A 26560-nucleotide genomic window follows, 5' to 3' on the forward strand; every position below is an offset into this window, starting at 1 on the left:
CACACAAGAGAGCAGTCCTATCATTTTGAGAGGCAGCATAAAGGATGCGTATCATCGCCCTAGTAACATTTATAGATGCCATTGCGAGAAGGCAAAGGGACGAGATTAGATGAGGTGGAATGTGCTCAGTGTGTCGTGGGAATAACAGCGGCCATGATTAGCAAACATTACCCACAATACAGCAAACAAGTTCCATTGTGTGATAAGCAGCGCGCTCCATTCTTACCAATAACAAACACACAGCCAGAAAAGACTTTAATAGAAAAATAGGACTTTTATTATCCTCACGCAGACATGAATCTCAACACAAGCATAGTTGTGAGGCAGCTTTAAAGCTCACTTGTACTTCAGTTTTAAGGAAAGTCAAATAACACCAAAAAAAAAAAAGAGAGTACCGCATCATTGACAAGCCAAATAGATAATCAAAAGATCCCTTTTGATTATGAGGTATTAAATAAATATAATTAACAATAAAACATTTCCCCGTTAAGACAACCAAAAGGAAAAAAGTGTCATCAATATGTAAAAACTTGTAACATTCCTCATTACTGCCTCATTAAGCAAACAAAAGTCTGTCAAATGACAAAAATGTTAATTGATGGGAAAACAACCAAACCCAGTTTATAATGTGACGTCTTGTATTCAAACTCAGGATTTGTACACAATTGCATTTCAGCGGCTTTCTTCAAGTGGGAGAGTGAAAATGGATTGGCGCAAAGCAGGAAATCAAAAAGACGTTAATAAAGTCTGGTTAACTGTGGAGAGTGAGAGCAGTAAACGGAGGAGCGCCGTTCTTGAGGCCGCTGATGAATGTGTTAGCTCAAGTATGCTCCCACCGCTGCCGTATTTACTCCCCCGGGGGGACTTTCAATCCATGCCTGCTTAGTTTCAATAATCATCTCAACTTGTCTTTTTGAGGCTCTTGAAAAATACAACTCATATATTCAAAAGAAGTTCTTTGTTCATACACAAAAAAACACACACACAGTTCATCTAATTGTTAAGATAAACCGTATAAATGTATTTTATGACGTGTCGTCTTCATATGAGCTTTGCTTTTCCTGTTTGCTCATTTAACACACTTACCCTAAAATAAAAAAAAAGAATTGTAAACTTACATGAGCATGATCAATGTACAGTTAATTCTGGAATTAAACTGTGCAAATCAACTAAATTAATTAAATTAAACAGCTGGGTAAGAAAACAACAAACCCCAAATTGGATCAAAAAGAAACAGATTTTTGGGTTGCTTTGTACAAAACAACGATGTTTTATGGGTAATCAAAAAGTTGGGTCAGTCAATTTGTCCATTCCAGCTCACCTTTTCATTTACACTTCATCGAGAGTACTTTAAGAGTTGTTGCATTAATTTACACTCTAAAACAGTTAGGTGAAAAGTAACCCAATTATGGATTAAAAAAATGGACTTTATGGGTCACTTTAACCCAACTTTCTGGGTTGTTTTATACAAACATGGCCCATATTTTTGACCCAAGTAAAAGATCTGACCAATATTTATGAGTTGTTTTACGCTGAAAGACCCATTTCTTGACTCAAAGTTGGGTCAAATTGACCCAAGTAGAGGATCGGTCCATTTTCGACCCATAGTTGGATTATTGTGTGAGTGTAGCCTACAATCGTAAATGTACACATTCATTTTCTAATAATTTATCTCCTTAAATGATTAGTTAATGCATTAAAAAATAAATAAATATACCTGTCTTGAAAAAAAGTACATTCAACAATATTTATTATACAAAATTATTATACAGTATATTATATTATTATATGACATTTTATAACTAATATAAAATATACTGTAGCCCATTATATAAATGACATTTTATATTATTATAGGCTATATTAGGCTACATTATATTGTATATTAATTTTAAAATACACTTAAAAATGAAAATGAATTATCAAAATAAACAAATTTAGAAATGTTATCGGGGTTTTTTCTTAACCTTGTCTGCAAATGACCTGCAACATCTGTCCATTTAAAAAAAAGAAAAAAAAGAAAGAAGAAGAGATAATTGTATTAACAATCCCACTAAGTATTTGGATCAGTTAAGACATTGAGGCAACATGGATGAATCATTTCACCAAATGTGAACTTCCAATAATGAAGAAAAGGCTCAGATAGGCATGCCTAATACCAAAAACACGTCCACACTCTTAAAACTTCCCAAATGTCAAAAAACGACTCACACAGGAAGAGGCAACAAAGTGCATCGCTAACAATTGAAGTTAAAACGCAAAAGTGCACAATGCAGTGAAGAAATAAAAGATCATTACAATGTTGACAACACATGATTAAATAGAATGTTTAATTAATGACATATCTTTAATTGTGTTTAGTTTTTATTGATTGGATGGAATATTTCTGTACTTTCTTTGACAAGTTGTTTCTTCAGCATTGTTCACACAAATTCAGGGCGGACTATCTTATATAATCGAGAGCACATTGAAACGTAGGTGCAGTAGTAGTAATACAATCGCGTTACAGTCAAATTAAAAAGCGAAGCTGTTCGGACACACTTTGGGCGACTGTTGAATGCTCGCTAATGATGGCTTTTAAAAGCCCGCAGGCTTCCTTGCACCCTGAGCGCACTCGGCACAGAAGATGAAACCTCCCTGCAGCTCCAATTAGTCAAGACAGAATAATAGAATAAGATGAGAACTTTTATCCAGCAAATGGCTGTTTGGCATCATGCAATGGATGAACTGGAAGAGAACTCGACTGCTTGAAGGGTCACAAATGCTTACTGCTTTTTTCTTTCTTTCTTTTTTTTTGTAATAAAGGCAATCAGCTCCATTACCAAATGAGAAATATTAAAGCCACTTCAAAGTGGTCGAAAAAAAGGCAAGATTGATTTAAAAGCGTAGAAAAATGGCAGCACATTTGCTAAAGCTTGCAAAAAAAAAAAGTCGGACGCAGGAAAGAGAAAACCGCACGGCTAAAGGCAACATAAATATGGACCATATATCATTCCTCCATTTGAATTTCAGAGCATTATTGATCGGGTTATGGCACGGGGCTGCTGGAAGGCTATATTATGTGTAAATCATTGGCGGGTCGATGGAGCAATCTGAAAGGATGCTGGCTAACATGGCCGAAAAATCCAAATAACTCAAATGCATGTTGAGTCAAGCACAAAAGAGCATTTTTATGAGATGGACTGGCCGAAGCAGGATCCGCAGAGTGAGTGTGGCACTGTGTAAAATCTTGATTTAATGAGATAGATTTAATGGCTGCGGAGAGTGGACAGTGTGTGTGTCGCTTTTTTATGGGCTTTTGTGTTTCAAACAAGCTGCCCTCTTCTTCCAGCTCTTTCCTTCCGTCAGTCCAAACCTCAACCTGCCTCCCTGTTAGCCCTCCTCTCCATAAAAAATAGAAAAGGAAAAAAAATCTATCTTTAGAAAGCACAAAGAGCAGTTTCTCTTCTACTTTCATCTACCTCCATCTCTGGGCCCATTCTTTGGAGAAAAAGCCATCTCTCTTAATGGGCCCTTCGCTGCGGAGAGATTTTTTGCCTCTCATTTTCTCTCCTGTGTTTTATACGGGAAGGATTTGCAGCACGGGGGGGGAAGGAGCGGAATAAGAACAAGGAGGGTTTAATAAAAAGGCCAAGGGATTCAAGCATGAACATAATGATGTGGGGAGAAAACACAACACGAGATGGTGTGCAGATGGAAAGTCCTGAAACCCCCCAAACAACAACTTTCGATATAAACATTAAAAAAAAAAAAAGTAGGATGAAGAAGGTGAAGGAAGGACATTAGATTTCAACCTTTGACAACTAAAGCCTTTTAAGACTCTATAGATCAGGGGTGTCCAAACTTTTTTGTTTATGAAGAGAAATTGTGTTTAGTCCTAAAAAAATTGTACAAATATTGTATATGTGGTTTTGCATATCTAGAAAAAAAAAAGCTAAAGTATATAAACCAATTTATTTGTAATAGTGCCACCTACTTTTCCGACACCCTCCCTTCTTACTTTGACCACCTCCAAACATTTTTTTAAATGTTTTAAATTTTTTGTCAACTGTCAAATGCTATTTTTAGCATTTGTCGTGGGCCACTGAAAAATGGAGGGTGGGCCGCAAATGGCCCCCGGGCTGTAGTTTGGACACCACTGCTATAGATGATAGCTTAGGCACATAAAAAGAGCAGAGAAGCTTCATGTACAATCAATCATAATAACACTGTATTTAGATTTTTAAATGAAACATATACGTACAAATCAGCGGGAAAATGATCAAAGCGTGTGACTCTAGTGCAGAAATGCGATTGAAAATGTAAATAAATTGTGAGGCTCATTCTCCCGTCACGTGTGTGACATTCACATAACAACTATGTTGTTCTTCAAACTTAGACAATAATTGAGACCTTATAAATTACAAGATATTTGTTGTTTCGTAGGTTAGCTCTGTCATCTTATATAAGTATTGAACTTATTCACGTCCCGTCTCAGAGATATTGAGACAAATGTGCTGAGTCATGCATGGTTGTGAGTCACACATGACACAGCATCTTTGAGAAAGGACGTGAAGAGTGGCGCCAAATCACCCCAACAAGGTAACTTGATACAATAACAATTGAGAAGCTAAAAAAGTGCAGAAGTTAATCTAATGTAATCTGTAGAAAAACTATGATAATAAAAGGCATCAACAAAGTTAGACGATAAAGGCTTAACGGCTTTGTGAGTACAAAGGTCACAGCGTAGGCTTGGTCTCATCTAATGAATAAAAAGCAAAACGTTTTTGCCCTTTAGCAACCAATCAATCAAGCGAACACCAACAACAACGTGTACATTTATGCCTGCAGCCTCACACAGTCAAAGATGTATCCGATTCTCTTTTTGGAGTTCATTTCAATCAAACAACATACAAAGATGCAGAGGCGGGCGTTAAGTCAGCCAAACGATTCAAGCAAACGTTTGTCAAACACTGAGGCACAACTTTTTAGACATCAATAAGTTTGTATATATATTTTTTAAATCATGTAAAAACGCATATCTAGGCTGTGTGTTTGTCATGTGTTCGCCGTGCAAATGCGCTGGACATTTTGTTGCCAGGTGTGTTTCTCTTCAGATATGTCCACATTTACATGTCCACCCCACCTCCATAATTGTAGTCCAAACCAGTGTTGTATTAAAATTAAAATAGAAAAAGTATGTCCACACGGCATTTGGAGGCTGTCAAACCAAAGCAACAGGTAGTAGTACCAGTTTAGCCAATCAGAGGCCTGAAGAAAGTCAAAAAACAAACAAAATAAATAAATAAAATGGACATAATATGAGACACGGTTTCCCATCTAACTCATTCACTGCCATTGACGGCTATAGACGTCAAAAATATATTTAAACTGGACTAGTCGTGAATGAGCTAAATGACAATAATGAGACTCAAACTCAAACAGAGGTGGCAAACCCAGATCCAGAAAGTAAAAGCCCTGCCACAGGTTGGCTTTAGCCCCAGGTGCTAGCAAGCTAGCTCCCTAGCTAGCTCCTATGGTGCTCGTTTACCTGCTAGGGAGCTTGCTAGCTAAAGCCGAACTGTGACACTTCCTGGACCTGGATTTGCCACCTCTGAACACAAAAACAAACATGGACTTTTACAGCGACAGACCAAATGAACAACATACTTGACAGTGACATCATGAACTGCTGAAAAGTCTGCCCCGATTTTTTTTCTTAGCTTCATCCCTTTTTTTTTTTTGTCTCTCAAACGCTGATGGACACAAACACCAGCTTCTTCTCATCCCCAAGAAAAAAAAGTGAAAATATTTCCATGTAGTAGATGTAGTACATGAAACCTGGACAGGCTATTAGGTGTCATGCTACAGATCAGAGTGGAGCAGACAGACGCATCCTGCTCTGAATTCCACTGAAGAAGAAAAACACTCAATAAAATGTGTCCCCTGGTGTGCTCCATTTCAGGTTGATGTACAGTCGCTCAAGGCCAGGATGGTCAATAGATGCTCTCACTGGAAGTGGCCATTAAAAGTCACCTCAAGTCTGGCAACGGTCACAGTGTGAATTGTTCTTCTCTCATCCCAAGCAGGAAGTGGAAACCAAGATGCATCCTGATCGCTCCGTTATGCGTCTTTGTTTATGGAAATGGCCACTCAGAAAGTCCTCATGCCCTTTCCAAATATGCAAAAATTCTCAGGCAGTCCAGATTTCAACACTGGGAATCACAGCAGTCGTCTTTGTCCTTTCCGATGACCAACATGGTCTCGCTTTGCGGTTGAGGCGGGTTCTGCTTGCCGTTACGACTGAGATTACAGCTGGAGTTTTGGTTGTAGAAGCAGTTTGGGTGGTTTAGATGTTGACTGTTGTGGTACATCACCGAATGATGGTGGCTACCGCTGGTCTTGGTGGACCCCCAGCGGTGCCGACAGCAGCACAAGACCACCAGCGCAATTACAGTAAGCAGCAGAAGGAGGGCGCCCACTCCCGCTAACAGGTAGTACCAGTGGGCAGCAAAGGTCTGCACCGCCACTGTGTCTACAGTGGGCTCCATCCCAGACATGGCGCCCCCTGGGGGGCAGGAGGACACATTACTGGTTGGGACAGTGATGGTGGAAGGCAGGCATGCAGACGACACTGCTGGGGGGTTAAAAGCTTTATTGATTGACTGATTAGTAAAACTCTTCTTAGGTGTCAAATGGGAGCTTAGCAACCATGACATGCCTTATGTTGTATTGTTGCATGATGCCATCAGGTTGTATGTGTGACATGTCTCCTTGCATGCAAGTTTGGATTCATTTGTATCTCTTATTACTATCAAAGTGCTTGAGCGGTCTCTTGTCTACATTTTTGAACGACGTATTTATTTTGTGTCTTGTCTACTTTATTGCGATGTTTGCTGTACATGTTAGAAGGTCTAAAGCAGGCTACAATTACACCAAAACTCAGATGACTATCGGATGTCTCTAAAAAATGATGCAGAGTGATACACTAAAATATCCCAAAATCTGTTTTGAAAAGTGTTGACGCCAACAATCGTGTATGTTAAAAACCTGGTCGATATTTACACGCTAAAAACAGTTGGGTCAGAAGTAACACAATTATGGATAAAAAATGAACCGACCCACTTAATGGGTCAATTTGACCCAACTTTCTGAGTTGTTTTATAAAAATAAAATAAAATATAAGAAAAAACTTTTGGGGGGTTAAATTGCCCCCCCCCCCCCATTTAAAAAAATAAATAAAAATAAAAACAACAACAACAACAATACCAACAAAAAAGAATAAATAAATAGATAAAAACAAAACAAAAAAATACAGAAAGTTGGGTGAGATACTCTACACTTTCTGTGTGTTTTTTTTGCACCCAACTTTCTGGGTTGTTTTATACAATATGACCAATTATTGACACAATGTTCGGTCAAATTGACCCAAGTAGAGGGTCTGTCCATTTTTTTTTTTACCCATAATTGGGTTATTTTTGAACCAACTGTTTTTAGAGTGTACAATCACACGCCATTCTTAGGTTTGTGGTTAAAATTGAGTCCGGCCAAGCCACCAACTCTGTGACTGTAACGTGAAGCTGAATGATAGTCAGTTAGTACACAAATACAAATAAAAAAATTGCGTTGAGAGAAAGTCATTCGCACAATAAAATGACGAGGAGCAGAGTTTGCTGATAAGCTAACTGTAATGTAGCTAAGCTAATAGTTAGCTTAGCTTCTTCTATTACTACTGCTACTCAGTAGTCTCTCTTCTTTGTATGTTCTGGCAGGCTAGGATGCCCTATGGCACAATATTGCCTCTCACAGGTCAGTCTTGGTACTACAACTTTTATTTCGTTTGGGGAAGGACTCACAAGATATTCACAATAGTTTCCGATATTGATATGTGTGTGTTATTTTGTGTTGTGTCGGTCATCTACACTAGTGGTTCTCAACTGGTGGGTCATGCATGTATTTGTATTCAGATTTTTTCCCCAGTAAAGTACAGAGGCGGAGCTGCAAAGTTAGGAATATATTAGGAACTGTTACTTCCTTGTGCTCATTTAAAAATGTGTTTTTACTAAGTGCTCCAATGTGTTCGTGTTCTTTCAAAATTGGTGTGTCGAATGGTCAGTAATTGCAGTGGTGAGCAGAAATGTTGCAGTGATGAACGTGCAAAATAATGTTAGGTATTCTCTGCAGTCGTCATATGCAAAGAAATGCAAATGCAAAGAAATCGTCTTCATCCTTCAAGCAAGGTGTTTACACATAAATGATTCATTTTCCGCTTCTTTTCATCAGAATGTTTTGGATGATGCAAACAGCCAAAGCATTGCCGCACATTGACGTGCAAATGCTCATGCCATGCGTTCAGCTCTGTGACTTTTGGATTTGGGCAGATGAAGGAGAGCGTTATGTGGCGGCATTAACAAAAATGCAGCTTTGGGCGGAATTGGGAGCAGAGTTTGAGGGAGAAAATGTGTAAGGCAGTCCAAGACTAGCTCCATTTTGCATCCAAACGTTTGTCTTCAATTTTTTGTCAAGTGAAAACGAGTGCAGTACAAATTAACACCTTCGTTGTTTGACACTGGGGAGTGTTTTTCTGAACAGATTTTTCTATAATGAGCTCAAATTTATGGTTGCTATTGTACGTGAACATAATTAGCGCTCAGGCAATCACGATCTAACTGTCACATTAATTTTCAATCACTCACATTTTGAAAAGCCGAGAGAAAAATAAAAGAATAAATTTATCAATCAAGAATATACATAATGTACACTTAAAAAAAAAATCTTTCACAGAATTTCCATCAGGCTTTTGATGCTGTACATTCATTAAATCTAGAGTCCAAATGAAATGCAAATACTTCCAACCCAAAGAAAATATTGATTTCTTATGAAAAGCAGAGCACATTTCCTGTTTAAAGTCTTATAATCTGATTAAGAGTTAATAAGCCTGAATAGGCCATCTGAGGGAGCAGTCTTGATTGTAGTTCCTCCTTTGTTTTGACTATTTATAGGAATGGAACAAAACCCTTCCATGCTGACAGCAGTCAAACAATGCGTCTCATCTTTTCTCACAAAAGCCAGCGCGTAAAAACAGTAATGGCGTTTTGTTTGCTTCTCTTCAAGACACTCCTCCCGAGTTTAGACATCGGCACGGTGAAAACATCCTGACGTTCCTCAGTAAGGCCAAAAGTTGATCCTTTTTTTCTGTCATGCCAAGCGTAGGACGTGTTTACTATATTTGCTGACATCAGCGTGTGTGTGTGCGTGTTAAATGAAGAACACATTTCTACATTATCTACGAGCATTCAGGCTCAATTGTGCTGCATTGGTATTGTGATTATGCAACATTGTGATCCGTCCACGATCGTTTTCCTGGTAGCCGACCCAAGTGGATGCTGTCCCATCATTCCATTTAAAAGCACCTTACGCAATCATCTTACACACCGCTGAGAGATTAAAACCATTCATATCAGACCAAACTGATGACTCAGCAGTCTGGCTGTTGAAAATCCTTTTGGAAACTTTGTCACTGAGATGCAGACGTGACACAAAACCAGCGTGCAAGGGAGACATGCTGGAACACTGTCAGTGAATTTTACATTTGATCCGATATGTACATTTGTAAAGTTCATAGGAACAGATTTTTTTTTTTCCATCTGCTTCCGTGTGAATGAAACTCATTTCTTTATATGATATCAAATTTCCACAGACAAGGTAATAGCGGGCCAGTGCAGGGCTCGAAGCTGAGCTTAGCAACAAGCAGGAAGCAGACATTTGGAAGAGGACGCCAAAAAGAAACTTACTTGTTATGTCAGGAGTCAACGGGTGGAACGTCTCTGTTGAAAGAAAAAGAATGAAAAGTAACTATTAAATGACCATTTATTTAAATGAATTGAAAATGTGTCTGCTTAAGGGGGTAGCAAGTATTGTCAACCGTATTATTAGTCATGTCATTTCCGGACTATAAGATGCTACTTTTCTTTTTAACCCTAACGCGGCCAATTTATCTATTTGATTTTAGCTTCATGCCGCCAATACATTCAGTTCACTTTTATATAATACACGACACTAGGTAAGATGTTTGTTTTTATTTACAGATACCGGAAGCATGTAAACAAACACATCTTATATAGGTTTAAAGAATAAATAAATAAAACAAAATATTTTGGTGTGCTCAATAGTCCAGAAAAAAGTGAGGAGTCTAAGTGAGGAGGAAAGTCGTTTATTGTTTTATGAATTCTATTTATTATTTTTTGCCTGAATTTCAAAATAGCCCTTTTTGAGGAATAGTGCAAAATGTGTTTCAATTGTTGCTTTTGTAGATGCCGTAAGTCATAATTGTGAAACGCTGGGAAAAAGTAAGATTTTGAAAGGGGAGGTAGATGTCAAAATATTGAAACAGACTAAAGTTTACAGCTTCATGTTAAATGTTAGGGGCCATCTTGAATTGATGATGAGGAGCACGACAACACATGTATAGTTGCAACAAACTGAAAGTGATCACAATTTTCAGACTTCTCTCTTTCAAACAAGCTAACAAAAGTAGTGATAACTTTGTGTGTGTGTGTGTGTGTCTCTCTCTCTCAAAATGTTGCTCGCAGGCGCCTTTCATTTGTTGTTTGAAGGCCTGTTGATGACCCAGACGGAGCGGAAAGGGAACATGAGAGACCAGGAGAAGAAAGAAGGGGAATCGAAAAATTACAGGGTGGAATGATGTTGGAGAAAACGAAAGGAGAGAGATGTGTAATAAAAGATAAATCAGAATCGTGCCCGACGGCAGTTTGTGGCCTAGTTTCATTTTTATTTTGCCTTCTTAATGTCTGTAAATGCAAAATATAATAATGAGCTTCCTTCATTGCGACTTGCTTGCGTTCACTCTCTGGTGCGAGACAACCCTTGGCTTATTAGTTTGAGATGAAAAACAAACAGAAATGCACGTCAGAAAAGGTTTCACGACTTACGTGTACACTGCTCCAGATTGATGGTGTTGCTCATGTGGATGTTGTCTATTCTGATATGGCCTCTGGTTGGATGCTCAAAAAAACCTTCAAACACCACCTGCACCACAGAAGAAACACAGACCATGAGATCAGTTGGATTACAGATATATCCCACCTGAATGTCAACTTCTAATGAGATCCTGTATCAAACATTCTGCCTTTTACAATGATCAAAATGCTTCATATGAGACAAGATTGTCATTATTTCACTAAGCATACTTTTTTTCCGATTTCTAATGTAAAGGCCGGGAACTTTTATTTTCAAAAGGTCTTCACCTTCCAATTGAAATCGCTCAAGTGCTGTACCTACCTGATATTCCTTGGGGCTCTGGGGCAGGATGGTGCGTCCCTCCCGCCAGTGAGGTCCCTGATCTCCTTTCATAGACCAAAGCAGCGTCTCCTCCTGCTCGCTGTCCTTCAAAAGGACCCTCAGGCTCCCTAGCGCCTCCCCCTGCAGCTGATAGTAAAAGAGCAGGCAGAGCGGGCCTTGCTCGGGGGCCACCTCTGGGCTCAGGAGCCTGGCGCGCTTGCGCTGGGTGTGGGTCCCGGCATCCAGGTGCAAGTAGTTCCCGGAAAAATCTGGAGGAAAAGGAACACATTGGTATGATATTTTTACTGCTAGAGCCTTTCGGAGAAATGGTGATTACTAAAGAACGGAATCATACTTTTTTTCCTAATGACAGAATGGAATCCAGTCTTTCATAGGGTATCCGCCATGTTTACGTTGTCATAGCACACAAAATTCTGCTAGCCTTGAAAGATGAGTGAAAATGCTCAAAATTGGCTCACACTCTAGTGGTTGTCTTTTTGGATAACGTTTGGCAGTAAAACAGAAAAAAAAAAAAGCCCACTGGTGCAAGTTAGCCCCATGGCCAACATGAGTAGCCCAAGGGTCTGTTCTAAAACTAGCTTTACTTGATTTACTCAAAATAATTCAAACGGTAGGTTAACATTTATTTATTTATTTGTATTTATTTGTTAACTATCATCTTCTGCACTAAATATTCTATATTTGGTTTAAAAAAGAGCCTTTCGGAGAAATGATACGTGTATTTTTTGGCCTATTATTCACATTTTTTTCTATGACTCAGGTGTGTCTTGTACTATATTCATCAAAATTAGAGCTGGGACTGGCACGCAAAATCCACTTTCTGTGCATTACCGCCACCTTTTTTTCCACCTATAATGCACCAAAAGTATTTGTCGAATACCCAAAAAAACTAAAAGAAGAAATGGAAGCAGAAGATGAAGAACTGTAGTCATGGCAACTATTGTGTGACGTAACTCTGGTGTTAGCCGTTAGCATGCGGCGTTCGTCAAAACAAGGATTTACTATTTTTGTAGCACGAAAAGGAGCAACAGCCGACTAGGATTCCACCTTTGGCCACAATGTGATGTGAGATTGTTAAGGGAAGCTAAAAAGAAAAACGTTTCCGTAGTTAGAAGCGGAAGTTGCGTCCAACCAGAGCTCAAGTGCGCGCTGAGAAATTCAACATTATTTTAGGATTACAATAATTTTTGAATGTAACTGGTTCAATCTGTACTGGCTGACTGATTCAGACACTCCTTTTTTGGGCCACTCTGAATAACCGAATGGTCCATTTGAACATACACAATTTCCGAACGGTCGGAATGAAGCAATGCGTGCTTGGAGATATTTCTAAACACACTTACAATTAAGGAACGAGGATTTTAGGGGCAAGTCTGAGCTCTACTTTTCTTGGTTTGGTTTTTGTAAAATTTAAAAAAAGTATAGTCCAAAAAATATGGTACTTTTTGTTTATTCAAAAATTGTTAAATCGCTTCAAAAATCTGCATGTTTCCGGCTTGTTGCGGGTCATCATAGAATCAGTCAAAGCAATTTATTTCACAGGGGAAAAGAAGCCCGACTGACTTTGTATCGCAGCTGGAAGCGGTTATTTGGAGCTGGGGACATTACCACCATCCTTCTGCGGTATGTGGCAAAGCCGCAAATGAAACCACCATTTCATCATGGCCGCTAATGACCACCAACCACACAAAATGAGCATGCACTACACAATAAACACACACACACCTCTTACGATGAATGCAGATGTACAGTACACTATCTATCTATCTATCTATCTATCTATCTATCTATCTATCTATCTATCTATCTATCTATCTATCTATCTATCTATCTATCTATCAGCTTCGGCAGCAACAACATATCCCGACTAATGAATAATGTATTTGGGCTGAGTTAACTCTGTTTCTCTACTTGGAGGCATTAAAAAGGGGACCTAAATTACAGTTGCTCATTATGTACATTTAAGAGGGGGGAAAAAAAAAGTTGCTTTTTCCTCTTCTCTCTGCTTTTGATCTTGGCCAACATACAAAGGAAGAGAATTAATTAACAAGTCTCCACGGGCGACGGGAGACGCTCGGAGGGAGTGTATTAGTGCTCACGTGAGTATGCATGTTCACATCATTTGTGGCTGTGAAGCTTATTTTTTTTTTCCACGTGAGCAACTGTCAGTTGTTGTGTATGACTGAAATGATAAATATCTCGATTGTATTTGGGATGATTAGTAGGTGTTGTATTTGTGCATTGGGGAGATTGACTTGAGATTTGACAGTAGTGATGCTCAGTGGATATAAAAAAATCGACACACCCATGTTTAATTGTCATGTATTTGTGAAATTTAAAAAAATTCTCCAAGATAAAACAACTAAGATAAAGTGCTTGCACAAGTGTGGACACTGGCTGAACTCAACTGGCATGCTAAACAGGGGTGTGTAGACTTTTTAAATCCGCTGTACAGGTGCATCTCAGAACATCAGAAAATTGTTAGACAAGTTAATTTATTTCAGCAGTAGTTCCATTAAAAAATGTTTCCCTGGGCATGTTGTTATTGAAATATTCATATTATCATTTTTTGGGGGGAGGAACACCCTGTACTTACTTCTCTTCAAATTATGAAATACGTGAGGACTACCGCATGCATCACATTCAATCATATTCTACTTGAGCACTTGATTTCACACATTTTGAAGACATGACATTTTTTAATTCATGTCAAGGTCACATCCGCCAGTAGACAGACACGAGTAATCAGACTTTCAGTTACTTGTGTGAACTTTGCTATAATTAACACACGGCGACACAATTACAGGGCAAAATAGTGTCGAGGTCTGAAAAGGCAAGATAAGACCCCCGGAGAGAGCTGACACCTATTCGACCTAAAGCAATTGAAAGCAAATGTATTAGGTGTTTCAAATTGATATCCTAGTCAGTGGCGCTGAGTGGCTTTTTGCTGCTTTTAGAAACTCCTTTCTTTTGCTTTTCAATTACAGGCATGTCTACCGTGGAGAGTTCCTTTCTAAGAAAATCTCGCCAGGGTATAAAATTCAGTCATGGCCTATCTGAGATCAAAAGGATCCTTCCGGAGCTCTGTTCTGTTCAGGTCAGGCTTTTCTCTTCTAAAGCCGCTAAAAGCGCTTTCAGTGACAAGTGCAGGGTTTTGATCTGCACAGGGAGACAGCTTGCCGACAGGGTGCTGCGCACATGTGGCTGTAGAACACAACTTAATGTCATGTTGCTGTCTAACAGGAAACTTTCGCTCCCTCCATCTATTACAGCCACATTTACGTTCTCATAAATTCGCATTGCTCAGAAAGGCTTGCGCACACACACACACTTGTGCAGCACTGTCAACCTTAAAGTGTTTGGCTTTGATACACAAACAGAAAGCCTCGGTATATGGCAAGGTCATGTCTGCGTGTGGGCGGGGGCCCTTGAGTGTTCAATATGTGGGCCGACCCACCTTGTGTGGTTAAATATGTGTGTTTGTGTCTGCAAGAAGCCTCAGGGAGAGCCGGAAAGCTAAGGCTGCACTTCTGTCAGAGACATCATCGCATTTATCTGACCGCTGTGGGCCCTGTTTGTGTGTGAGTGTGTGTGAGAATACAGTAAGTATTGCACATGCGTGTGTGTAGATAGAGAGCCGGGTGATGCACCAAGTGTGCGGTTGTTGATGGATAAAACAGTAGCGGGTTCCTCGGGCGGTCTTAATAAAGATGAACACATGTGAAAAGCACAAGTGACAGAAACAGGAAAAGTCTGTGAGAAGATGTGATAACGCTGAGAAGAAGATGAATGAACTGTATGCTGCACTAGATGACAGGATCCTCAAAATCAGCGACTCAAGTAAATAAATGGCGCAGTAGATCAACGTTTACCAACCTCTGCTGAGCCGACACGGATAATCTACCAAACGTAAATGTCAGAAAAAGTTCAGAGCTGGTTAAAAAATTGATGAAATGCATTCAGATTTTTGGGTTAGGCCAAGTTATTTTATTTATTTTTGGCACTCTTAACACTGTAATTTTGTGTCACATCCAAGCATGGGCCAATTACCGGTTTGACGTTTTGCTCTGATTGATGTGAGTTGTTCTTAATTCTTTTCCTGCTGTCAATGTCATTTAACGGAAATCCCAATGAGTACCGCCATTAATTCGCCATTTTCTTTTCAATGGGTAGCGGAAAGTCTTGGGCTGGTTTCAAGAATGAGCTGAAAAAATATAAAACAACTAACTACTAACTATGGCCAACAGATGGCAGCATTGTATCTCTTTTCAATGGGATCCCGTGGATGAAAGCAATTGAAATGGCATCACAACATGGCGGAACTTAGGAAATACGTTTTCAAGGATGTCGTGAATGATCAAAGCCTTTGTCACATTAAATCTAATTCACAGAGCGTCACTAAACAAAAAAATATTAGCGTCAAAGTCAGTGTTGTGCAGAAAATGTATCTTTTCATAAAAAGCTTGTTTGTTTTTGTTTTTGTGTTTTCCATTATAGCTTGGTGTCTCTCAAATGACAGATTTTCAAATGGCGATTACTAAAGAACAGAATCATACTTTTTTTTCTAACGACAGAATGGAATCCAGTCTTTCATATGGTATCCACCATGTTTACGTTGTCATAGCACACAATATTCTGTTAGCCTTGAAAGATGAGTGAAAATGCTCAAAATTGGCTCACACTCTAGTAGTTGTCTTTTTGGATAACGTTTGGCAGTAAAACAGAAAAAAAAAAAAGCCCACTGGTGCAAGTTAGCCCCATGGCCAACATGAGTAACCCAAGGGTCTGTTCTAAAACTAGCTTTACTTGATTTACTCAAAATAATTCAAACGGTAGGTTAACATTCATTTATTTGTATTTATTTGTTAACTATCATCTTCTGTACTAAAGATTCTATATTTGGTTTAAAAAAGAGCCTTTCGGAGAAATGATACGTGTATTTTTTGGCCTATTATTCACATTTTTTTCTATGACTCAGGTGCGTCTTGTACTATATTCATCAAAATTAGAGCTGGGACTGGCACGCAAAATCCACATCATCTTCTGTAATAAATATTCTATATTTAGTTTAAAAATGGTGTATACTTGCATGCAAAAGGGATGCCCTCTCAAAAGAGGCAAATTTTAGCAAAACAATCAGTAGCGTGCATAACGTGTTCTAAAAGTATTGATCCAAGAGGTATTTTGTCTAAATTATTATTTGAAGACAAAGAACAGTTTACATTGTTAAAAAAAAAAAGAAGCACAATATAGCTCCTTTAAACCTGCATATCATGTCAGTGATTCTATAACGTTTTTACAACACTACAAGGCTTCGAGGAAAAGAACATAGATCAAAAACTGGATTATTCATCCAGGTGTCCTGGAGTCACCCCTTTCGTACATGCAAATATCCAAAGTGAACATTGCGAAAAAGCAGATGCCACACATGTAAGTACTCACTCTCTGATCCCAGTGTCAGATCCAGCCTGGTTTCATGTGGGCTGTGACCGGCAGCACTACTCCCGGCGGTGTGCAAGGACCAGCTGACACCTGATTGGGGATCCGCAGACCAGCCGCACAAGCTCTGTTCAAAGTCACATACGGCCCACAGCGATGGAGTGGTGGCTACAACACAGACAAAAAAAAAAAAAAAAACACATACAGGCGCTCAACTTTGATTTTCACATAATGACTCTGCTTTTACATCGCGACCACTGAATTCCCTCTCTTCTTTCTCTGTGTCCTGACATGGCTTAGCTAAATTGCGCGGGAGCTGGCAGGGAACCATATTTGGTAACTTAAGCGTATAGGAGGTTCCAAATTGACAACGTGTTCCAACATCGGACTATAGTTTTAGGACGATCGGCGTATAATAAAGATCACAAAATATAACCAACCATTATTAGTTTTTTTCATAACATTATATTAGTTACCAATAAATGGTTCAGAGAGACATCCTGGTTTCATAGCTACTCAGCACTATTATCACATTTCAATAAATTGGACAAGCATGAATATTTCACTACGGCGGGGAGGAGAAGAGGACAATGAAGGAAATCAAATCAAATGTATTAGAGTATATGAAATAAAATGTATGCACTTTTAAATGCAATAAAATACCATTATCCTGTAAGATTACTTGCCAGACAGATGCTGCTTTCCATCATATTCATCATAAGTGTGTGTGTGTGTGTGTGTGCGTGTGTGTGTGTGTGTGTGTGTGTGTGTGTGTGTGTGTGTGTGTGTGCGTGTGAGAGAAAGAAAGAGAGGATGTGAGGTCTGGTGGCTGTGAGATCCTATTTTCACTCACGCCGAGCTTCATCGGGGACTTTTGATTCCAGCAGACTTCAAAGCCCAGAAACTCAGTGGTGCACAATGACATCAGCAGATTGACCTTAAGTGTAGCCTTGTATGGGCTGGTTGCATGAATGTACAGTGTGCAATGTGCATGTGTGTTTACCAGGTCTCATTGCTGCAGTGGACTGTTCTACCCTGGGCAGCGTGGGGGTTGCAGTGTCGGGCACGGTGGTTGTTTCTGCAAATAAGGAAATAAATGTCAAAGATCACACAAATGCATTACATAACGCAAACTCGTAACGCTTACCATTGAGCACCACTACCCGGGAGTTCATTTGATGTAATGATGTTTAACCGATAGTCCATACAAGTACATTCTGTACTAGAGCAGCTATAAAGGGCCCTCGGAACCCTGGCCATTTTGGGGTACTTGCACATTGGGATACTGACACAACCCTCTGAAATATAAATGTTTTTTTGCCAAAAAAAACAAACATATTTTCTCTCTGCAAATGGTGCATCGCCACGGCAACAGTGTGCGATGAAATAAAAGCTTTTAATGCCTTTTCATCTTAAACAGCTGTAGATGAAGTTTGAAGACGATCGGATAAATTTGCTAGGAGGAGTTTGTTAAAATATGACTTCTAGAAAAGGCCAAAACGTGGCCAGAAATTCCAAAATGAAGTAAAAATGGCGGGCGTCTAAGTCTAAGTCTAAGTTCTAATAATTTTTTTTTTTTTTTTTGGTAGTTACATATGAATCTCAATTTTCACAGATCTAGGTGAAAAAAGCTTCACAAATCTCTTAATTATTGATTTTTATGCCAGGTCTGATGCGTGTATCATGAGTTTCCACACAAGTTTAGACCCTCAAAAACAGCATCATATTTCATTGTAAACAGCGTATCGCCATGGCAACAGCATGTAACAATAATAATAATAATAATATATATATATATATATATATATATATATATATATATATATATATATATATTTTTTTTTTATAGCTTTTCATACTAACCATCTTTACCAACCAACCATGAAACATGCCAAATTTAAAGACGACTTGAGAAATTCCGTGGGGTAGTTTGTTAAAATATGGCCCCCAAAAATTCCAAAGTATAATAATAATAATAAGAAGAAGAAGAACAATACTTCCTACACAAACAATAGGGACCTCACAGCGGTCGTTCGGGCCCTGAAAATGCATCAGTTCTGTTTGACTGTTCTGCAAGACTGAGATTTTATTGCTGCGCTCTTCACTGTATCGTGCTGATATACCACACACACAAACACACTCAATCACACGCACGCGCACACACATATGATAGATGCGGCACTCACAGCGACCTTGGTGTCAGCGGGTGTATGATAAATCAAAGAGTGTTGCAAACAGCAACACATCAGCTGTGGGCTTTGTCAGTAAACTGGCCGTGATAACCACTTTTTCCATAGTTGCTTCTTTAAACAGCCGCCAAATGTTTAACCTGCGCCCTTTCACAGTCGCATACACACTGCTGCAAGTGTCTACATATGTTTATCTGGTTCCTTTCACCAAGTTATTTTCAGGAAAGTACTGTCTCTTATCTTCTGTCTTTCACTCACCATTTATTCAAAAAAAAAAAAACTCCTAACAGACACACACACACAGAAACTGAAGTGTTCTTTCTTGCCTCCCCGAGGAATGCAGAATGTCGTCTGTATGTATCATTCATATGTTCTTTCAGCCACGGCGTCTCACTTAGTGTCTGCTGTGGTGGGATGGCACCTGCTCACACCAGCCAATATGTCTCTGAGGCTTGTGCATTTACTGGTTGTACTGAGGGTTTTCGCAACTTGATGATTTCTGTGTGCATGTGATGCTTGAACCTTTTACTTAGCTATATTTAATACGTAGCCTTCATGACACTAAAAGTGGTTGGGGATGACTATTCATTTGTTTTGATTTTTGGAGTTGTTTAAACAGTGGATTCAAGATTGTTATGGAAAGTGGTGTAATTGGCCTAATTAGCAAAAGCCTAATTGTCAGATGTGTCTAAAAGATTATCCTTAGTGTCGATCCTGTGGTGTGGATGTGTTAAGACCTGCTTAGACCTTTTTTACCTGACAGTTTGGATGCTCTATGCTGCCTCTCACAGGTCAGTCTTGGTACTACCACAGATATGTGATATCGTAAGTTTTGAAAGACTTCTGTTTTGTTGTAGTCGACACTAAATTGACGTAAACTCACTAACTTTACATGTCATCCTTGGTTGCTGGCCACACCCCCAACTCGATCATCCAATCACATTCAGATTCCTTCATTCAAACTTTCACAGCACTACTCGCTATAGTATATACTTTAATAGCAGTAGGAGGAATCGCTTGTTATGATGTATTGTAGCAAAAATGCACTTGTGTTATCTGGATTGTTGCAAAAGTTTTACAAGTAGTAATGTGACAAGTGGCCACCATCCTTGTAGAATTTTCCAAAAAAGCACTTCAAATACTGCAAAATCCTTCATTACATTAAATGACGGGGGGAAAAAGATTGTGAAAGGACCAAACTTATTAAAGATTAAAAAAAATCCAATAAAACTAAAACTAGAATTTAAAAAACATTTTCATTAACGAAATAAAATAAAAACAAAAATGCTGAAAAAAAACCAACCTAACTTCATCTTAATTTTATGACAACAACTAAAACTAAACAAACTAAATAAAAAAGCTCATTGTTTTCATCTTTGTTACTTAATATTATACACTGGGCTACATTTTAAATGTATTTATTTTGTTATTGCCGTACGTCTGTACAGAATAAGGAATGCGAAACAGTCATTTGAGAATTGTAATTTACTTTAAAAATATTAATATAAATATATATATAAATATATATATAATATAAAACAATACATATTGACTTTTTTATATTGCACTTGACAATTGCTCCATATGTTTAAATACAAATAAAACTAATACCAAAGCAAATAATTTTTAAAGACAAAATAAAAAATAATTATGAAAAATCTAAAAGTATTATAACCCCTTGCGGACATGATCACTTTAATGCTCTTCTCACGAATTACGTTCAATTTGCTCTATTTCAGTTGAGTTTTCAAGTCAAGTCAAGTCAAGTTTATTTATGTTGTCAACGACATCCACTGATCGACCCACAAGAGGGCAAGGAAAACCCCCCAAAACCCCATCAGTTGACCTGTCAACTTGATAATGCCTTGGAATTTCATCCCGTATGAGCTTATTGGTGGATATTTTTTTTAACTGAAATTTGTCCCCGAGTAGCAGATAAAACAAAAGATTTAAGAAGATATTTTGAGAAATAATGACGTTATAATAGAGGTTTTTGTACCAGATTTTTTGGCGATATTGCACACAAATGTTGCCCAGAAGGAACATGTGAGTCCATGAAGGGAGTCAAATGAGATTTGTACAGTAATTGTGAGTCAGCGGGTGGAGCGACTGAAAAGAAGAAGAAGATCTGGAAAGTCTGATTATTTATAGGTTTATAGATTGTACCACCCGCGGAAGGATTTTTAGTTCAACAGAACATTCCGACTACTGTCCCATCACACGCACACACACACGGCGCATGCAGGAACAAGTCAATTGTCACTACGCCGGATCAGATATTAACACAGGATAAGTAGCTGCCGGCAGCTGACATTAAGCTCTTTTAATTTGGTGCCCTTTACCTCTATAATTACCTCCCCCACCCCTTGAGGAGAGGAAAGAGGAAGTGAGCATAGGGAAGGGCAGACAGACATGAAAGACATCACCTATTCCATTTTCTCAGCGCCGCCTTCCAAATTAATGACCTCACACAGCGTTTGTCAACTCGATTCTCCAGCTCCATTTCATTTGCTTGATTTTCGTTCCATTCAATGCTCACCATCCCTTTTTCTCACAATCAGATTGAACAGCAATGCTGGTGTGAATATGATCCAATCAAGAGAATTATTCAAATTTGTTGATTTTGTTGCTATGTCGTTGGTTGCTTTTCTTTTCGATTTAAATAATGGTCCTGTGAGTAGAGCTGAAGTCATGCAACTTCAAGTGAGAAACAGGTGTTGGGTCCTCACACACACACATATACACACACACACAGCCTCAGGCGTCATTCTAAAGCTGCTGACTAAGCAGCCTGAGGCGGAAACAGAGAGACGAGAAGTGTTCAATTATGGAAAGAGCTCTGGGTATAAATCTACCTCTGTCTGCTTAAATAATGACTACTCCGTTCTAAGTGTGTGTGCATGTGTGTCTGAATACTTTAATTGTTAGTGACATAGTGCATGGTGTGGGGTTTTCCTCTTTTTAATGATTCAATGGCAGACTAAACATCTTTGTTTCGATGTAACTGCAGAAATAAGTCAGTATACCTTGTGGCAAAATGATGACTTAGTGATTAAACCAAACTGGCTACAAATATGGTGTCATTTTAGGCAAAAAATAGATAAAACTGTGGTTAATTATTTGGTGATGCTGAATTGAAATATGTACGGCAATCTATTTAGACTGTTTGATAGATGAGTACAAGTGTATTAATGGATGGAATCCATTAAAACTGCACCGATAATACTCAGAAATCCTTCAGTGTGTTAAAACACACACACGCGCACACACGCACGCACGCACGCTCCGAGAGAAGACTCTACAAGTACGACCACAGACAGTGAATTGTTCACTGGCCCATTGTGTAGCACAAAGTGCACGCTTGTAATCGTGGCTTTAAGTGTCTTGCTCACAATCAAGATAATAAGACGCTTCTGGCAGTGAATGGCTAACAATCACCGAGAACCGCAGGAAACGAGTTTAAGTGTCGCAGAAACCATTACACTAAGTATGCTATTGACCAAGGGTGGCTTTTACGTCGTCTGTCAATCACATTTTAACAAGGACGTGGCATAAAATAGATAACTTCCTAGACATGACTTCATATGAGATATTTGTTTCAGTCATTTATGAGTAATTCACTTAGGTGTTATTTTTTCCTCACTATTCAATATCTACGTACATTTGAAATGGAAGAAAATGTAACAATTAATCTTTTTAACAGTTAAACAAGTCAACAAATGTCCATGCTGTAAAAACTGAAAAAAGTCATCTGTGCTTTATCTCATTCAATGCCATTGACGGGTATAGACGTCAAAAATCCATTTGAACTGGGCTGGCAATGAATGAGTTAACATTATGCCTTGAAAGAATTCGCTCAATTTAGCCCGCAGTAAAGTTTTTACAAGCACTGTACAGGAGGTCCTCTGTTTACAGCGTAATTACACTCCTATGCCGGCGACATAATTCACATAATTTGTACAGAAGTCGGCGTTCATCACTAACCAATTCCAACACAGTAGGGAAAGTCACAATCGCAGTAAATATTTTTGTATTTGTATTCTTCAATGTATACATTTTGTAACCTCAAAATGTCAAATGTCAGGACATAAATTGTAAAAGAACATGCTGTGTATAACTCTGATATTAACATTAATAGTGAGACTAGTGCTACACCACTATAATATTTGTGGACCAGCCAAGACATAAACTACTACTGTACATACACTCTGAGATGAACTGGCAACCATTCCGGGATGTACCGTGCCTCTTTCCCAAAGTTAGCTGGGATACACTAATGAGGACAATCGTCTTAAACATTGATACACATTTTAAATGTCCGACTGTAGAATATTAGCACCCATATTAGCGACGATTGCTAAGATTATGCAATGTACTCTTGGCCACCTACTTTGCTATTTGTGAAAGCTCACGTCGTTTAACATGTGCCCTCTTCATTTACATATTAATGACTACATAAACAACAAATCGGACAAGGCCTAAACATGTGAAAGACACGAAGGCCTAAAAGTCCTTACAAATAATGAGGTCGGGAGTGAAGGGAAGGTGTTGAGGTTGCGCTTCGTGTGTGTGTGTGTGTCTGCGTGTGGTGGGGGTGTTACAGGAGCCTTGGCAGAGATGGGAGTGATTACGGCCTTGTGATGAAGAGGGAATGCAAAGGGAGGGCTGGGAGATGGAGCGGGCGAAACCACACACATTTACAGACTCGACCTCCTACACTGACATTAGTTTCCATTCCCTCTCATGTGTTTATACCTGTTGCTATACAGCACCTCACATCTTTGACTTAATGGAATCCGCTGGAGGCTGATGATTATTCATCGCCATCGACTTGCAGTTTCCTTACGTAGTGCAAGAACAACATATCTGACATTGTTACAATTACTTTTATTTCATTTCTCTCTGTATATAATAGTTAAAAGAATACCTTAGAATGATGTAATAGGAGTATGTAGTTACCGGTACTTGCTATTATTAGAAAGCTAGTATTTTTATAGTCACATATCCATAAGAAACAAAGACACATACAGTAGTTGTAACAGAGTGCGTTTAGCACAGAGGCCACATTCCAACAATCACATGAAGATATCTGGAATGGAACCCTGTCTCACATGTGAAAGCTATCAGTCATGGCGTACACACAAACACATACAGAGCTCATTCTTGAATTTAACTGGAAAGTTGGAATGACAGAATGCGGTACATGATGAATGAGCATATGCTTGTGCGCATGCAAGCTTATACAGAATGACATATCAAAGTCTATTCAATGTCATATACAATTAAAGTACTCATCAAAAACTTGACGCCATTGAACCTTTATTTTGACTACACACATGGAATTTGTCCAATATCAAAGCCGCACGAGGCAATCAGTAAGAGGCCCCTAACTAGTTGTCCTTCCTCATTTACCAGTTGGAGTATCATTTATATCATAGACACACACTACTGTATATGGTCGAAAAGTATTTAGATGCACGAAACTGAAAACAGTGTGATGTGTGGAACGCGGATGTATCTACGTGGGTAGTGCGCACATACGTGAAATCTATTTACGCAGTTTATTTGAGTGGGCGTCTGGAAGTAGTTCTGGGAAGATTTGGCCGGCTAATGCATTGCTGTTAGCTAGCTAATGCTTTGCTAGCAATAAACGTAAGGAAGACAAACTAGCTTAGTGCTAGCTAGAACAAGGCTAGTAATAATGTGTATGGATTTAAAATGCAACCAGGTTACAGCATGGGATTCTGGAGGTTAAAGTAAGTGATTTTAAACTAAAAAGGTGAATACGTTTGAATGAGATAAGCGAATGTGGCTGCGTAAATATATGATCAAAATAAAGCGCTATACAAATGTACTCCATTTTTCATTTGTTGGACTAAGAAGCGGTTTTCGGCAAAAGTATCTCTAGTAACCCATTCGAGTTGATTTGGTCATTCAATGGCTAATGTCAATACAAATAGCAAATGTGCGAGTTCTAATACTTACGGTGTCTAATTTGATTCATGTCTGCTGGCAGTTTTATGTATGACAAGTGACGCCTGAGGCTCAAACCGTTATTTGCATTTATGTTATATCTCTGAAGAGGCCTCACCATCACACTGCTGCTTTCAGCTAAAATGAGAGCATAAGCATTTAGACAAGAATAAACCTGTTTATCCAAACAGGTGGCATGTGTATGTACATATTGGCCTGTCAGCCTGCCAACAACAAGGTTTCAGAGTAAAAGTGATGCAGATGTTGTGCTTGCTGGAGCATTTAAATCACGATCAAATCTAGCAGCTTGCAATACTCTAAATTACATGTTGCCTCAATAGCTAACATGAATGATGAAAATGAGCACTGCGAAAATAATATTCTGTTTTTTGTCTCATTTCCTACAGCGAGCGTTTGGCATAATAATGAGATACTAAACTACACCATTCTGCATACTCACTAAGAACCAGGTATGCATAACCTATTCCTTGATTCTTTTATAGCAGGAAATTGTTTTGTCTCCCTGAGGCCAAGAGATGAGGACACCTAATTGTGAAATATGAAAACAACAAAGGTGGAAAAATGAATCGCAACTGCTTTAGGACATTATGACACTATGTCATGTTTTGAAATGTGAAATTACGTGCCAACAGAGCTTAAACTATACAATATAATGGAAAACATGATGCAAAAATCACAGAAACTGCTTTATTGGTGATGGATAAATAATGTTTTTTTTTTTTTTTTTTCAGCATTGGGATAGGTATATGTAGGTCTATTATTCACCCTACAGGAAGCAAAAATGCTAGTTTTTTCCTTAACCCTAACCCGAACAAAACCCATGCACCTTTGGGAAATTAATTGATATGCTAAACATGACAAGTGTGTGGAGTTTTTAGTACTTAAACATAATGATAGCGCTGGTCCTTGTGGTGGCAGAAGTCGCCTGCAGTAAAAAATAACACTTGTATTCATAAATGTTCAGCTTTAAAAGATCAAGTGTGGCTCATAAACATACCAACAACTCCAAGTGTGGTTTTGAGAATGTTATACTTGTTGTACTGCATGTATTTGTTTGACACACAAAGACTTTTGTGTTTATGGGAGAGTTCCCCTCAACTTGAATGTGACTTTTTATTCGCTGCGGCGGCTGCATGTGTAAACAGCTGTGCTCGACGGACTGAAGCTGATACACACTGTTAAATATTTTATCTCCTGTAGCACAGACATACACAGTGATGAACAAAAATAAGTAGTGGAACAGTATGTCAACTATATCAAGTCATGAGAACATTTTTGTTTTATTGTTAACACTAAAATGGATTGTTATTGCATGGCTGGCGAGGTCATGCGTTCCAGTTCCAATCTCTTTGCATCACTTAATGTGCTGTTGCTTTAAGACAATGAAAACTGACAAAGAAAAGTGAAAACACAATTTGTTAAATGACGCTGTAACAGGAGCAATTTTGATGCTGTGAAAATGTGAGCGATGTCGCTGTTGTCAAGTCTAAAGCTATGATCGCATCCAGAAGGCAAACATCTGGCAAGCAGACCCAGAAAGGCTATTAAACGACTGCAATAGTCAAGAGAACAATTTGTACGGCGCTCTTGCTTGTAATGTCCGCAGAAAAGATGTCAGGCTATAACTCGATACAGCA

The 26560-nt window shown here is 38.7% G+C and overlaps 1 protein-coding gene across 4 annotated transcripts in view; it reads right to left on the reverse strand.

The window, feature by feature from the left end:
* LOC144060649 (neuropilin-2-like) overlaps positions 1-26560 on the reverse strand; it is a 93443-nt gene that overhangs the window by 3369 nt on the left and 63514 nt on the right. For 3 of the 4 annotated variants that reach the window (XM_077580375.1, XM_077580377.1, XM_077580378.1), the window contains 5 exons: positions 17744-17818; positions 16744-16908; positions 11281-11549; positions 10932-11028; positions 9774-9806 (listed from right to left, as the gene is read on the reverse strand). In XM_077580375.1, coding sequence (XP_077436501.1) covers positions 9774-9806; positions 10932-11028; positions 11281-11549; positions 16744-16908; positions 17744-17818 — 639 coding nt within the window. Of the gene's footprint in view, positions 1-3; positions 6548-9773; positions 9807-10931; positions 11029-11280; positions 11550-16743; positions 16909-17743; positions 17819-26560 lie in introns of those variants that run through there. The other variant, XM_077580376.1, reaches the window with a different exon arrangement.

The sequence above is a fragment of the Vanacampus margaritifer genome, chromosome 11 (genome assembly GCF_051991255.1).
Source record: "Vanacampus margaritifer isolate UIUO_Vmar chromosome 11, RoL_Vmar_1.0, whole genome shotgun sequence".
NCBI classification, from domain to species: Eukaryota; Metazoa; Chordata; class Actinopteri; order Syngnathiformes; family Syngnathidae; genus Vanacampus; species Vanacampus margaritifer.